Genomic DNA, 16,956 nt, shown 5'->3' on the forward strand with positions numbered 1-16,956 from the left:
GATGATGATGATGATGATGAAACCCAGTCACATTACTTGTAAAAAAATAATCTTTATTGTGCTGGTTTTTCGTAAAATTCCGCGCATGGGAAAGGCAACAAAATCGCCCCTCCCCACTTTGAATGGGATATTCCTATCTTAAAAAGTAATAATCGATTATCTCGGTAACCATGGGAATTGGAGGGCAATAAAAATCTCCTGAACATGAGTGGACCATGCTGCCGCTCTCTGCTGAATTTCACGCGATTCCACTGCACCGTTCTCGAGTGAATCTGCTGACACTCAATTCAATCAATCAAGCAATCAAGAACACTGCAATTTATAGTATAGATTATTAATTCAGTTTACTTCAGTGCCATATATCTATATCTCAATTGAATTTAGTTTACATTATTTACATTTTGGATCCCACATTTTAAATAGAAATACAGTTTGTATGCTTAATTAGAGTAATACTAATGTTAGTCATAGTATGGTTAGTGTCACAGCACACCCAATGACAACAACCACCATACACCATTGTTAGACTTCTTTCCCTTATGACAAAAAAATTATTCGACTTTATATGCATACTATTTACTCATGCAAACTTTCAAAAGTTACCAAGATGCAGCAGACCTGTGATAAAATCCATTTTAGCTACGACATCCCATCTTTTAATCAGACATATCTCACACAGCATTATCCAGTCCATAGGTTTTACTTCTTCTTAGGATAGTACAGGATGGTTTATCAGTTTTATGATAAGATTTATACTTCATATCACGAAATGATATGAAGCATAAATGAAAACTAAGCACTCGGTTATACTCTAACATTTTTTGAAAAGGCATACAACATTGTAATTTGATATTTCATTGTTTGTTAAAAGTTTAAAAGTTTTGTTGGAAAGAGAATGGCTGATTTACATGTGGTACACTATATTCTAAGTGAAGACAAAATTTTCAGTAGTGTCTTCTCACACCACACTAACAGACCTTGTTAAAAAATTTTTTATTTCATTAAATTCTAGTTATGATTTTTAATGTTGTTGCTTAATCCCAAGTTGACTTATAATCTAAAATGTTCCAGGTATGACCGTACCAACTTTTGCTTTTAGGCATAGCTTTTTTTGTTTTTTTTTGTAGACTAACATTAGTTAATCACTCTTTCATTTTTGAGGATGATAAAGTTTCTGGGAGATTTGGCTGCTATTTCTAGCAGGGTGAAAGAAAAGACAGACTTTCCCACAAGCTCAATTCCTCAAATGTTACAACTGAAACTGCAGACATAAAGGGAAACTGATATTAGCTATTTTAGTATATATGTATAGCTAAAAGTTTTATTTAGAGCAGCCAGATAGATTATAAGTCCCACAAATCTATCCTGGGTATCTTAGCATCAAATACTCATCATGCAGATCTCTGAAACTATATCCCTATGTACCTCCATATCCTTCGTGCTCAGGTGTAGGCATGGCTGTATGGTGAAGTTCTCTTTGCAATCACATGATAACAGGTTCAAAAACCACTGCCTAAAACTTTAGACAAATACTATTACCTCAGATCAACCAAGTATTATTTGTTGGATGGAAATTGCATAAAACTGACCATATAATTCCATACAGAGTAGGGGTACTCTTTCATTGGCTGTTCTTCATCGAAATTCATGAGCACTCTCAAGTCCATTTTTGTTAGATCCTTCTGCACTAGCAGCATATGGTAGCAGGTCTTGTTTGCTGTTTACCAAATATTCTGCCATGTTTCTTCCTTCAATGTTGATGCACTCCTGTATGCTAATCAGCCCATGTCCACCTTTACCTCTCTTTATGTAGAGCCTGTGTATGTTTGCCTTAGGGTGGAGGGTACCATGTATTATCATTGTCTTTCGGGTAGTACGATCGAGTTGGTCAATCTCCACTTGTATCGATTTCAGGATCGGTGCACTATAGCGGACTACAGCAACAGCCTATATGTTGAAGGCAGTCACAAGTCACAAAGTTCCTTGAGTTGAGCTTTGATTTCAAGAGAAGTTTGAGGCATTTGAAATATGCACTGATGACTGTCTTACATTTCTTTGTGCAAGATATTGTCCAGCTCCAGGATCCCAAGGTACTTGTGCTTATTATCATCTGGGTCTTCCATTCTCTTTCAATCTGGCAATTCTATTCCCCTACAATTTACTCTTTTCCTCCATTTCAAAGTAAACACTGCAGACTTCAAGATCTCAAATTCCATCCCTATATCCTTGCTTCACATTTGCACAGTCTCAGCCTGCCGCTTCATTCAGGCTCTGTTTTTAAGAAACAGTTTTAAATCATCTGTGAAGAGAAGGTGACTGAGACGAGGTCCATTCTTTCTCAGCTCATAGTGCACACTGATTTTGCGTAGGACTACAGAAAGTGGGAACAAGGCTATAACAAATAACAGAGGTGAACAAGAGTCTCCTTGGAAGATAGCACTTTTGACTGTTATCTCGGCTAAGTGCTGGTTGTTACAGGAAAGACACGTTTTCCAACTAGGCATGCTGTTCTTAATCAGTGCATACACGTTCTCAGCTATTCTACACATGTTGAGTATTTCCAAAATCCACAAATGTGGCAACATGTCATAAGCATTTTTGAAGTTTATCCAGGCCATACATCAGTTTTTTTGGTACCGTTTACAGTTATTATTATTATTATTATTATTATCATTATTATCATGAGTGAGAGAGCAGTGCATACCATCAACGTGACACTGGGGTAAAATATACGAAGCCCATTCATGACTACCCATCTGATTAGGGTACACCAGGCACATGCTACACAACCATATGTGTGCGACATGGTGATTTCATATCAAAAACAGCACATGACCTCGCAGGTGGGGCCCAGTTAGAATTTTCTTCAGGTCGAGTAGCCCATCCCGTTCAAAAGGTCCCTGAATAAGGTTTGTTTAAGGATGTTGAGCAAAACACCCATGTTTCCAAAGGTGAATTATTCAAACCCCAAAGAATTCCTCTCAACACATGGCCATGATGCTCCCCCACTACTTCTGCTCATGATCAGAGATGCACATATCGTCAGGCACCAAGGGACATGCTCAACTGGTTAAGGTCAAACAACTGACAAGCAAATCTGTGGTATTGAGCAGAATATTTGCTGTAGCCCATCTTTTTATACCAAGACAAAACAATGTACATGATAACACTTCCAATCAGTTAAGATCAGAAGCCATGAGAGCCACTGCCTGGTACTGCATCCGGGCATTATCATCATTAATCATTATTATTATTATTATTATCATCATCATTATTATCAATACCATATTAATACACGCGTACATTTCAATCAGCATATTTATTGTATAAAAATTAAGCAAAGAGGAGGGAGGTTGGCTGAAATACATGTGGCCTTAGCTGACAAGATGTTGATGGGAAAGAAGAACAGTAGAAACATTGACCAAGTCACATTTGAATAAAATTAAAACTTAACTGTTGATTCAACATAAATAAAAAAAATATATTTGACCTTCATATTTTCAGATACAAACAAAATGGCATTTGAAACTAGAAAAATTATGAAATCTGATAAATATCATAGAGAGATCCTTACTTACAGGACTTTTGTAAATTTGATCCAGCAAAATTTCTTTTTGTAACTTAATACATTTTTTGGAATTGACATCATTGACAAGCTTTAGAATCCTGGTGATGAAAGAATGAACATAATTATTATTATTATAATGACAATAAATACCACCACCACCACCACTACAACTAAAAAAGTCCTTATATTTCAGGGAAAGAAATATAAGTGTTTCTGCAAATCATATTGTCTGCTTGTAAGTGAATATGGTGACAATGTTTATGCCTCTCATATACAAAAGTTCATAGCTCACTACTTTATGTGGAGACCAGTGGAATAAAAACCAGAGTTGGTGACAGGAGGGGCAGCCAACTAGATACCACAGTCACCAATAACTTTTGTCCAATTCATACCAGCAGGAAAAATGTAAAAGTCAAATTTTAATATTGGACTGTCCTCCTTGGCTTAAGCTGTGGTTAATGTATAAATAGAGTAGAGTCAGTATACTGTCAGTTTTATATAAACAATGCCATCGTTAATAAGATGTGAACTTATGATGTGTATGTAATGGAGTTGTGAGAGTTAACAAGATTGGTAGTCCTGCCATTAATTTTGCTGTAACGAGAAACATTATTAATACAGCTTAGCTGCAGTGAACATGAATTAAACAGTCCCTTTTACATGACAAATGCTGAATTTGTCTGGTGGCAAGGACGAGAGCGCTCAGTGATAGGATTTAAACATTTGGTCTCTGTATATTAGAAGCAATGATACTGATAAAGACACTGGATTCAAGCTGTGTACATACACTGTACATACAGAGAGGGATTGCTCAGTGCCTAAAACATCGAGCAAAGAATATAAGTAGCGATCGCGATGCCCACCACGAAGAAATGATCAAGCTCAGTAATAATCTATTAAGCAACAACTAACCCAAAAACATATTACCCACTCCAATTATGAAGAAAAGAGAGGATGAAACCAATAAATTGTCCACAGTCTGTTTACTCTATGTGAAAGGCCCCTCCGAAAAGATGCAAAAGATATGCGGCCCATATGACATCAGGGCAGTATTCAAGAATAATACAACACTTTGCAAATATCTCCTTTGAGTAAAACCACCAATAGAAGAGAATATGACCAAAAACTGCGTGTACTCCATCTCATGCAGCTGTGGTGGGTTATACAAAGGCAGGCGAAACATGCCGCCCCCTTAAAATAAGGGTAGAGGAACATTGCAAAGCTGTGACATGGGAAGATATTGATAAATCGGGTATAGCTGATCATGTATGGAAAAATGGAGACCACCTCCTCCTGTGGGATGAAGTTAAAATAATAGAGAGAGAACACCACTGGAAAATACGAAAACTAAAAGAAGCAGCACATATGCTAGGACACAACAACCTCCTAAGTAGACCAAGTGCAGATATGAATAGCATATGGGAACCAATATTAAGGAAGGATAGGAGAATATTAGATTTATAATCCCTAAAATTCACTCCATAATTGCCCATGGGGATATGGTATAGTGGTTAAGAGCATAGGCTACTAACCCCAAGATTCCAAGTTAGATTCCAGGCAGTGACCTGAATAATAATAATAATAATATCAAAAAATACCTTAAGAATGAGAACCCAGGTTCGAAGACAAAGCAAACTTACAATCCTAAGCATTTCAGCCATGACCATTTTGCTAATTGTCTATGAGGGACTACATTACTGTTCTTATTTCTTTATTGCCCACAAGGGGCTAAACATAGAGGGGCCAAACAAGGACAGACAAACGGATTAAGTCAATTATAATGACCCCAGTGCATAACTGGTACTTATTTAATCAACCCCAAAAGGATGAAAGGCTAAGTCGATCTCGGCAGAATTTGAACTTAGAACATAGTGGCAGACGAAATACCGTTAAGCATTTCGCCCGGCGTGCTAACGTTTCTACCATCTCGCTGCCTTGTTCTACTGTTCTACTGTTTTTGATAGTAAGGTGTGATCTGAGGTACATTTAGCTGCTATTTATAGCAAGTCAGGCAACTACATAGAGGCTCCTTCATTAGCTTGATTTTGCTTTTATTGTGAAACAGGCTGTTCAAATATAAACACGTGGTCTTTATTTTAAAGATAGCAGGGAAGTTGTTATGGAAAGGATTTCACTGCTATACAGAACATTGTATGCATTATTCTTACTACTTATTCAACTGAGTAGGTGTTAACTGTTCATTTGCATGAACAGTACTTGCATTATGCAGAGAATAGTTGAAAATGTTAATAATTCTGTTGAGAGATTAAATATTTTGTGTCTTTGAAGTGAAAGCCTTGCCTTTGTGATACAGCTTTTACAATATGACAAAATATTAGTAGGAAGATTTGAATTTCAGTTCTTGTATTGGTCTTTAGTAAGCAAATACAATAGCTATTGCATCAAATACTAAAATGATTAAAGAAAAAAAAGTTTAAGGAAATTGGTGGTGGTTTATGATGGCAAAAATTATGCAGTGAAATTAGTAAATTTGGATATATTGGTATACCATGGGGAAAAGGAGAATACTAAAATGATTACATGGTCAATAGGTCAAGAAACAAACTGACCTTATTGTTGAACCACCATAGAGAATTATTTTGTTGTGTACATCTGGATGGAAAACTGCAGTGTCATCTTCAATGCTTTTCTCATTGCCAAGATCAAGAAGTCCACCTTGTATCTACAACAGACAAGTAAATTCATGTAAACAAAACCCATGGAGTGACTTATTCAGCTGAAGACAGAGAGTTATTTATTTCATCATTATCATCATTGTTTAACATGTTTTCCATGTTGGTATGGGTTGGATGGTTTGACTGGGGACTGGCAAGCCAGTAAGCTGCACCAGGTTCCAATCTGATCTGGCAAGGTTTTTGCAGCTGGATGTCCTCCCTAACACCAACCGAGAGTGTAGCGGGTATCTTTTACGTGCCACTGGGATGGGGGCCAGTGAGGCAGCACTGGCATCAACCACGGTCGAATGGTGCTTTTTACGTGCCACCGGCACAGGAGCCAGTCAGGCAGGACTGGCAATGACCATGCTTGAATGATGCTTTTTACATGTCACTAGCATGGGAGTCAGTCTGGTGGCATTAGCATCGACCACACTCGAATGGTGCTTTTTACATGCCAGTCAGATGATACTGGCATCAGCCATGATAATGATTTCACTTAACAGGTCTTCTCAAGCACAGCATATTGCCCAACGAGTGAAGGGTACTCTCAAATGGGTCGGTTATGCAATACTGGTATAAATCACGGCTATGATCTCACTTGGCTTCCCAGGTCTTCTCGAGCACAGCAAATCTCCAAAGGTCTCAGTCGCTTGTTATTGCCTCTGTGAGGCCCAATGTTTGAAGGTTGTGCTTCACCACCTCATCCCATGTCTTCCTGGCTCTACCTCTTCCACAGGTTCCCTCCATAGGTTCCCTCCACAGTTAGGTAGTGGCACTTCCTCACACAGCTGTCCTCATCCATACATAACACATGACCACACCAGTGCAGTCATCTCTCTTGCACACCACATCTAATGCTTCTTATGTCCAACTTTTCTCTCAGGACACTTACACTCTGTCATGTATGCACACTGACATTACACATCCAGCGGAGCATACTAGCTTCATTTTGTTCAAGCCTACACATGTCCTCAACAGTCACAGACCATGTTTCCCTGCTGTGTAGCATGGCTTTTTACACACATGCATCATGCAGTCTACTCTTTCACTCTGAGCGAGAGTCCCTTTATTACCAGCAGAGGTAGGAGCTCTCTGAACTTTGCCCAGGCAATTCTTATTCTAGCAGCTACATTCTCAGAGTATCCACCCCAGCCACTGACTTGGTCACCTAGGTAACAGAAGCTATCAACTACTTCTGGTATTTTCCCCTGGCATGTGATGGAAGCTGTTTTCTGCACATTTTCAGTGTTTATTGTTCCTGTGCATCTGTTACATACAAAAACTATCTTCCCAGTTAACCTTCTTTTGATATTGCTGCACCTCTTATGTGTCCATAGCTTACACCAGGTACTTCTTATGGAGTTTATACCTATGTCTTACCTACAGATCGAGCAGGACCATCTACCTGAAGGGATTTGTGGTTTTTCTGAGTCACAATGATCTACAATGATTGACCAAGTTATTAAGATATCAGTAAACTGCTTATTATTCTGTGCCCCTAGAAGGAACACTTAACTTTCAATGGTTCTGTTCTCATTAGGAATAGATATCATAAAGAAGAGCAGCTCATTACCATAAGCACCATGTATAAATTATGGCATATCGAGCTGAGTTCAAACCTTTATTTGCATCAAAAAGGCAAATCTCAACATTTAGTACACTGACATTCATATTGAGTCAGGAAGATATCTATTAATAACACAATGTATCTTAAATGCTTGGAAAATATTAAACTCTGTAGCATCTCAAGTAAGTATCTTCTACAATAGGATAAGGATGATCAAAATCTTGTGAGTTACATTTGGTAGTCAGAAACTGTGTGAAAGCCTGGACAATTTGTTTCTGTTCTTGGGTGGTAGACTTAACTATCTGTGTTCACCACATGGACCCTGGATGCTTTTAGTGGAGTTCATTCTATTGCAGGTATTCAAACAAGAACTGAAGATAACTTTTACCTTCCTTTCATCAGTCTTGGTGATCCTGAATAAGGGTCATGAGCACTAGACCTTTTCCTCCCAGATATGCAAAAAAAAAAAAAAAAAAAAAAAAAAAAAAAAAAAAAAGAAAACAAAAAACTCCATATCATCATCCTCATCATCATTTAACATCCATTGTCCATGCTGGCATGGCTTGGATGGTTTGACCAGGGGCTGGCAAGCTGGGAGGCTGCACCAAATTCCAGTCTGTTTTGGCAGGGTTTCTACAGCTGGATACCCATCCTAATACCAACCACTCCAAGAGTGTAATGAGTGCTTTTACGAGTCACCAGCATGGTTGCCATTTGCAGGACACCGGTCTCTGCCACGACTGCAGTTTTACTTGGCTTGATGGGTCTTCTTCTCAAGTACAACATAATGCCAAATGGACTAGGTCATTTCCTCTATGAGGCCCAATGCTTGAAACCAGACATAATACTAAATGATCTCGGTCCTTGCCTCCATGAGGCTCAACACTCAAAGGTGCTTTTACATACCATCAGCATTGAGGAGCACCCAGGGGCAGCCTGTCTTAAATTCCTGGAGGACTATGATGAACAAGAGGGGGCTGAGCACTGATCCTTGGTGAACCCCTACTTGTTCCCCTGAATTCTTCGCTGTACTTGTTGCCTATACTCACCTTACTGGTAGTGTCTCTGTATATGGCTTGTACAGCTCTCACCAGCCACTCGTCTATCCCTAATTTCCACATTGACCACCAGATAAGGGATCAGGGGACCCTGCCAAAAGCTTTCTCCAAAAGTCAACAAAAGCTAAGGACAGAGGTTTATCTCTGGCTATATATTTCTCTTGCAGCTGTCTTACCAGAAATATAGCATCAGTGGTGCTTCTCCCTGGCACAAAACCAAACTGCATCTCATCTAGACTAATTCTCCCCCTAATTAGTCGGGCAGTGACTTTCTCCATAACTTTCATCACCTGATCCAACAATTTGATACCTCTGTAATTATTTCTATCCAAGGCCTCACCTTTACCTTTGTAGCAGTTGACTATGGTGCTGCTATGATAACTTGCAGCAGTCAAAATGAACACAAAAATCTGTGATCAGATGATTTTGTACAAAATAGGTTCAATCAACAGTTTCCCCACATACCCCAGCCATTCCTCCACCTAAATGACATTATTAGGCAAATTTCCAAAAACCAACCAACCAACCAATCGATCATTTATTCAATTTTATAACAATGAATGAAGTCTAAATGTTTTGCTAAACACACATTCTTTTGTTTACCATATGAAATTCTAACCCATTTCCACTTGTTTCAGTGAATTTTGGTACAGATGGAAGTCATCTTACATGCATATCTAAATATATTGTCGTGTTTTGTACTTTACTAGTGGAAGTTCTGCTCTCACACTACCTGACTATTGAACGCTTCAATTTATACTGAAATGTACACAAAAATGAGTAATAGCAATTCTTTGCTACTCACCAAGTTGTTATCAACTAAAGACTTCACATAGAATACCCCTCGATGTTCAGATGCTAATAGCATATGAAATGGAAAGCCACCAAACTGAATATCATGATCAACTGATTTCACCCTTAGCATTAATGGAGGCTGAGCTGCAAAAAAGAAAAAAAAAATGCTAACATACTATATTATACTCACTTCCAAACTTTACATTCATACTAACAGAAGATGACACGACAGTAATTGATGGTGTATAGTAGTAGACAGATAACATGACAATAATGCAGTAACAAACAGTAAAACAGTAAAAGGCAGCATGGAGTGTAAGAGATGATATGACAGTAACAAGCAGATGGTTTGACAATAATAAATATATGGTGTAGTTCAAAGAAAATTGAAGAGGAAAATAAATTGGAGAAGCTATTTTACCTTTAATCTTGATATTAAAAGGAAGACCATGTGGATAGAGCCCTACAACGTGTCCTGTGACAGGATCTGGCTCACACAACTGGGCTTCATACAAGACATACTGGAAATAGAACAGCAACCACTTCTTAACTATATTTTAAATATCAGATTCACTGAGGATAATAAATAAGTTGTGACATTATAGTCAACGAAAGTGAATTACCTTTCAAGATCTATTACGTATTTACAGCCAACCATGATTTTTTCCCCTACAACTGCAACAATGAACCAATAATGGAGACTTTATGAGGATCTGTTATAAATAGCAGCTTAATCTCCTGTGAATCATACTCTAGTTTCATGGTGAACAAAAGGACAGAATGGATAATGTAGTCCTGCATACCCCCAAAATAGATGAGGTAGCCATGTCTAGAATTCCTCTGATCATAGGTCTTCAATCAGAGTTGTCTTGGAGCTAAACAAGACCTACAATTAGAAAAACTATGAACCAATTTAGAAAACCATTTCTAGCAACCTCTATGTAGTCACTAGAAAAAGCAGTGAAGTTTCACTCAAATCAAACCCTTACTCTTTAAAAAATATTGAAAACATTGAATAATGCAGTCCTGTATGAATAAAATATGAAATGGTAATCACTCAAATGCCTTTGACTCTTGATTTGCACACTCATTTCTGATAGGGGTCTAAATAACATCACAACTATAATTTATAGTTGTAATAACTACAACAATTACAAGTTCACTTTCCATTGCATTCGGATGTATTCAAACCCACTGCATGGCATATTAGGCAAGTGCTCCTTGACAGAACTTTTGGTTAACCAGTACTCTGTGAGGGGAAGTAGATAGAAATTGTGTGGAAGCCTCTGTGTGAGCATGCATGCAAGGGTGCACATGTGTATCTTTTTGGTAATGTAGAAAACTGTAAACATTGTAAGAAAGCCAAGAAACTGGTGCTTTCAAGCAAATATCACAACATGCATTGTCCAAAAGCACAAGTTTATTGATTTTCAACATTGTTTACAACTTTCTATATCATCATAAGGTATATATATATATATATATATATATATATATATATATATATATATATATATATATATATATATATATATATATATACGTGTGTGTGTGTGTGTGTGTAATACACCTACAACTTAGTTCAACACAATTTCTGTGTCTACTATATTCCGCTCACAAAGTATTGGTTAGCCAAAAGTTATGGGGGAAAGCTTCAGCCTAAGATGCCACACAATGGGATAAAGCACCTTAACAATTCAGTTATGAAATGAACTTATAGTTATTATAGTACAGTTCATCAGTATTATCATCATCATCATCATTTAACATCCGCTTTTCATGATGGCATGGATTGGACCACAGTTGTAAATTATAATTATTTGTAATGTTTAGTTTCAGGTCAGCAGTGAGTGTGCAGACTCATGAGCTTCCCATCCTTTATTCAGTGTGTCTCAAACTGCATCATTTTGCTGTCGGAAAAGCAGCGAACCAGTGATTGGCTTATCATTGAGAACCTGTAACCAATGAGGTTATTGTTCAATTGCACTAAATTTCACTGATGTAGCATTTCCTGTTATAAAAAGAAAGGTACATAGACCAATCTGCACCAGATTGGAACCAAGTTTATGAAAGCCATGGGTACAGCTACTTCCTTTGATATCAACATCCTTCAAAAGGCTCATCAAACCAAATTCTTCCTTTTTTTTTATGCAATTGCAATGTAGAAGTGTATTGTTTAAGTGCATAATTTATTGGATAACATTTGGGTGTATCAAAAGTTCAAATTTTTAATAGGTGCTTCATTGTGTTTATAGACTAAACACTATATTCTACATTACCCAAGTTCAGTAGAAATAAAATACCACAACACACATGAATGTTAACTGCAACATACACTGATGTTCTATCAAGGAAAAGATCTGCCTCTCATCTCTCTTCTCTGTGGATGTAAGCATGGTTATGTGGTTAAGAAGTTCACTTCACAAACATGAAATCCTGGGCTGAATCTGTGTGACAAAGATCTAAGCCCTGGTTAGATAGACATATCTAAAGAAATCCAGTCTATGGATTGCACCTGTAATTTATAGGTCCAGCCTTGTCATATATTATATCAAACTGATTTGGTCTAAGAATTACATTAAGTGTACATCTGTTTCTGGAATATTCAGTTACATGTTAATTAAGTAAGTCAGATGTTTAGTTGATCAACCAACTGAATGATGATGATGGAAGCCAATAGAATGTCCATCATCTGCATAATGCCATAAAACAGGAGGTAAGAAATAGCAGCCATTAATATCTAAAGCTATCTTGTTGCAGTCGACTAACCATCTAGACATAGCAGCCAAATCTCCTTAGTAATACACTCTCTCATTTCATAAAAGAAAGGACATATTAGATAATGTGGTTCTAGATATACAGAAGCAGTGGAGGGTCACAGCAGGGACACTTTTCATTAAGGGTCTGTATATGCCAAGGCTAAACAATATCATATCTTGGCTTAGGAAGTATTTATCCTATATAACATATAGGGCTAGCCCAAAACACCCCTACACAACTCAGCTTATTACCTTACCACACTGCCCCCTTCTATTTCTTACTAAACCCTATCATTAATCCTTTCCCTTTCCCTGTTGCCTCCCATACTCCCATCCCCAATACTGCATACTTTGTTACTCTGTTAATAACCACCATGTTGCAACTATAAACCTCTTCCTCTCATTTAAATTTACCCTCCTTCATCAGCCCGACAAAATCATTGCACCTTCTATTCAATGTCCACTGCACCTACTTTAAAGTGGATACAAGATCAACTTTAAGCTAAGGCCTTACAGGTTGAAAGACATACTCACTAGTGCTGGTGCTGCCCCCCACCCCCACCCCCCAAAAAAAACCCACCCAGTATACTCTGTAAAGTAGTTGACATTAGGAAGGGCATCCAGCGATAGAAACCATGCAAAAGTAGACATTGGAACATGATCCAGTCCTCCAACATGTCAAATTATATTGAAATATCAACTCATATCAGCTTGGAAGATGAATATTAAATGATGATGATGATAATAACATACAGCTGTAATATTGTATTTAGGGTAATAGCAAATAACAAATTTGATTACTGTTGTCAGTAGCTTTGACAAACAAATAATCACGGCTATCTTTTCATGGTTGTGTAATAGGCAAGCTGAAAGGAATCCAGTTTAGGATTCAAAAGTACACATTTGGGAAAACCATCACTCTTTTGCAAATGAAGAAAAATTTGTTTTAAATCAACATATTAGATGACAGAGAAGTAGATCAGACAAAATATGTGAAAATTAAAAAAAGTTCCAATACTTACATGTTTTAAAATAAAATCCATGCTATACAATTCAACAAATCCACCCCGATAATTTATGATCAACAAATTATCTGTGACCAAACCATCCTCAAATTTAGGACCAAAAATCTAAGTATGAAAATGATTAAAAAGGAATGGCATTATATAAATGTTTATAAAAATAGAGAAGAATGTGAATTAGCTAACAAAAATATAAAAAATACAAACCATTCATGGAATGATGGATAAAGGAGCTTTTGGTATGTGTGTGTGTGTGTGTGCATGCGTGCGCGCATATGTGATTAAAAATTTCACTTCTTAACTACATGTACACAATAATTTGAGTATGCTGATAATGAAATGAAACTACACCCTTATCTGTCTCGCTAAGGTAATCAGTGAGTAAGGCTCACTATTGGTTCTTTACTGATTCTGCTCTCCACACTCCCTCCTAGCCCAGTTTTCTTTTGTGAGAGTCTGCTGAATATCAACCTAACAGAGGGGCCAGCTATCCGAATTGACAGTACCTTGGTAGATAAAGCAATTAAGAGTAAGAATAGCCTGGGCAAAGTTCAGAGAGCTCCTACCTCTACTGGTGACAAAGGGTCGCTCGCTCAGAGTAAAAGGTAGACTGTATGACATGTGTGTACGAACAGCCATGCTACATGGCAGTGAAACATGGGCCGTGACTGCTGAGGACATGTGTAAGCTTGCAAGGAATGAAGCCAGTATGCTCCGATAGATGTGTAATCTCAGTGTGCATACTTGACAGAGTGTAAGTATCTTGAGAGAAAAGTCGGACCTAAGAAGCATCAGTTGTGGTGGGCAAGAGAGACGATTACACTGGTATGGTCATGTGGCGAGAATGGATGAGGATAGCTGTGTGAAAATGTGCCACACCCTAGCGGTTGAGGGAACCTGTGGAAGAGGTAGACCCAGGAAGACCTGGGATGAGGTGGTGAAGCACAACCTTCAAACATTAGGCCTCACCAAGGCAATGACTAGTGACCGAAAACTTTGGAAATATGCTGTGCATGAGAAGACCCGGCAAGCCAAGTGAGACCATATCCCGTGGCCTATGCCAGTGGTGTAACCAGCCCACTTCTACATACCTTTCCTTCATTGGACACTAAATTCTGCTTGTAAAGACCTGTTGAGGCAAGTGAAATTGAAATCAAATTCAGTGAAATCAAACCCAATGTTTGCTAGACAGCTATTGCCTTTGTAACAATGTAGCATATGTTACATACATGCACTAGGAAATGACTGCATGTATACTGGAGCTACCTCAAATAAATTAAAATGTTGATACTATAACTATACTTACAGCTTTAGGGATAGAAATAAAGCTAACTTTACATTTTTAGCTACTTTCCCCTGGATGCTTACCAATAAAGGAATCAAGTACAACATTACATGGTTCATCATATGCAAGGCACAACTGTACAGAGGTAAAAATGGGGCATGTAATTTGTACATGTCAGAAGCCTGTAAAATAATTAAATGCAAACTGAATATTATCAATCAAAGAAATGATGTAATAATAAATTGCCTACATTTGAATCACATGTCATATCTATACAATGCCAAAAATTAATGTAATAATTAAATCCATGTACTTGAGAAACATTCCTATAACTGGCAATTCATTATGATTATACTATTTTTTTGGTTAATTAACTAATTTTTAATCTTCTACCACTATACCATTACTTTGAATTTAATGTTTTGTACTATATTGTACGTGTGTGTTTGCATACATGTGTGAAATGGTTGTGCCTGCACGTGTGTCTATGTTAGGGCAAATATGGGTATGTATAAATGTATATAATATGCTAATATGCACATATGAATGTGTATGCTAATGAACAGGTGATTATTCGCAAATGTGTGGAGTTGATACCATATCAATGTTCTTGAAAATACACTGCCATCCCTCAAAACCAGCAGAGTGTGAAGTTCCAACAACTCATGCACCCACTTTCTGTCTCTGGTCTTTCTTTTAAACCTTAATTATCTTCGCTCGTTATATTTCTCACTTCTTTCTCACTATATATCTTTCCATTTTTAATTTCATTTTATTTATTTATTCAGTTATTCTATTATTCACCTAACTTAATACTAGACTGGTCAACCTATCTCTCTTTGGAAATTAGTTTTATCTTTCTTCCATGCCATCTTTAGTTGATAGACTTATAGTGTTCTGATTACTTAGGTTTTTTTTTTTTCAATTATTTTTTTTTCTACTTTATTGCTGCTTCTTCTGAATTTGAATTGTTCTATGGCCATTGGTCCCTTAAAGTAACTGGCATAACTGGTAACATGCTGAGTACATCTTTTGCCTCTGGATATATAGAGTCAGTTTACTCTGTAATAGAATTGATGTTTTCAACCACCATGTATCATGTCTGAGGATTAGTCTGCTGGATCCCATATCAGCACTCTTCTATAAGTGGGTACATACATGCATATATATTTACTTATATATGTCAGTATATGTCTATTTTATATGCATGTTAGTATTGATGTAACATCTGTTATATAACTAAAAAGATTATGAAACAGCTATAAATAAATTGAATACACATTACTCTCTGTTCTATTAACAAGTTGTGTGTGTATATATATATATATATATATATATATAAAATTAAGGTACTCAGAAACCTGGATGTTTGTACATTTACAGATTTTTATTAATGTCACATATTAAATGAAGCGCTTTTCACCTAGTCGTGTAGGTTTTTCAAATAAATATATATGTATAAATAATACAGAATGGGACAAGAATGCAAAATATCCAGACAGTAGGTGATACAAGAATGGGACAAAACATCCAGATAGACGATACAAAGAAAACACGGACAGGTCTTTCGGAGTTTTCTTTCCTCAGTCGAGATCCAGATTATTCTTGCAATTCCGGCTGGTTATTCTCAATATTGCTCCAATCTGGCCAGCCCCAAGGAGAAACTAAGCTAAGAACATTAGATTCCTTGGAAGAAAGCAACAAATGTATACAAAAACAAGGACAGAAACAAACGAACAATGTTACACAAATACAATAAAAATAATAAAACAGGACACAACAACAGCGGCACCGGCAATGACCTCTCTCGAATGTTTCTCACGTGCCAGGAAGGCGATGTTGGCAACGATCACACTCAAATGGTGCTAGCCATTACATTCCAGTAGAGTTACTATTTGCATCTCGTATAGAGATTTTAGAACTAGCTACTTTGCTTGCTGCAAGATCAGTGGCTGTGTGTTACTTTGTTTATATATTGCGAACTTGGACGAACGACTGCCATGTCTAGCAGACAGGTATAATCAGTACCGAGGAAGGATAATACCCAGAAACCAGCTGGTCTGTTGGTTCCTGCCAACACTGGATGGGAATTGTTTGCTCCCTTTGTGCTGTTACCCAGCTGGAGGAGATGTCATCCTTGGGTTAAAAAGAGTAGTAACAGTGTTCTGGAGAGAATAACTACGTTGAGGTGGTAACAACCATTACTGTGTGTGTGTGTGTGTGT

General features: G+C 37.3%; 1 protein-coding gene across 4 annotated transcripts in view; it reads right to left on the reverse strand.

Annotated features, from left to right (window-relative positions):
- LOC106875511 (DDB1- and CUL4-associated factor 17) overlaps positions 1-16,956 on the reverse strand; it is a 54,044-nt gene that overhangs the window by 11,657 nt on the left and 25,431 nt on the right. For all 4 annotated transcript variants that reach the window (XM_014923715.2, XM_014923700.2, XM_014923690.2 and 1 more), the window contains 5 exons: positions 13,448-13,555; positions 10,088-10,187; positions 9,677-9,810; positions 6,139-6,251; positions 3,579-3,666 (listed from right to left, as the gene is read on the reverse strand). In XM_014923715.2, coding sequence (XP_014779201.1) covers positions 3,579-3,666; positions 6,139-6,251; positions 9,677-9,810; positions 10,088-10,187; positions 13,448-13,555 — 543 coding nt within the window. The remainder of the gene's footprint in view (positions 1-3,578; positions 3,667-6,138; positions 6,252-9,676; positions 9,811-10,087; positions 10,188-13,447; positions 13,556-16,956) is intronic.

This window comes from Octopus bimaculoides, chromosome 13 (genome assembly GCF_001194135.2).
Source record: "Octopus bimaculoides isolate UCB-OBI-ISO-001 chromosome 13, ASM119413v2, whole genome shotgun sequence".
Taxonomy (NCBI): Eukaryota; Metazoa; Mollusca; class Cephalopoda; order Octopoda; family Octopodidae; genus Octopus; species Octopus bimaculoides.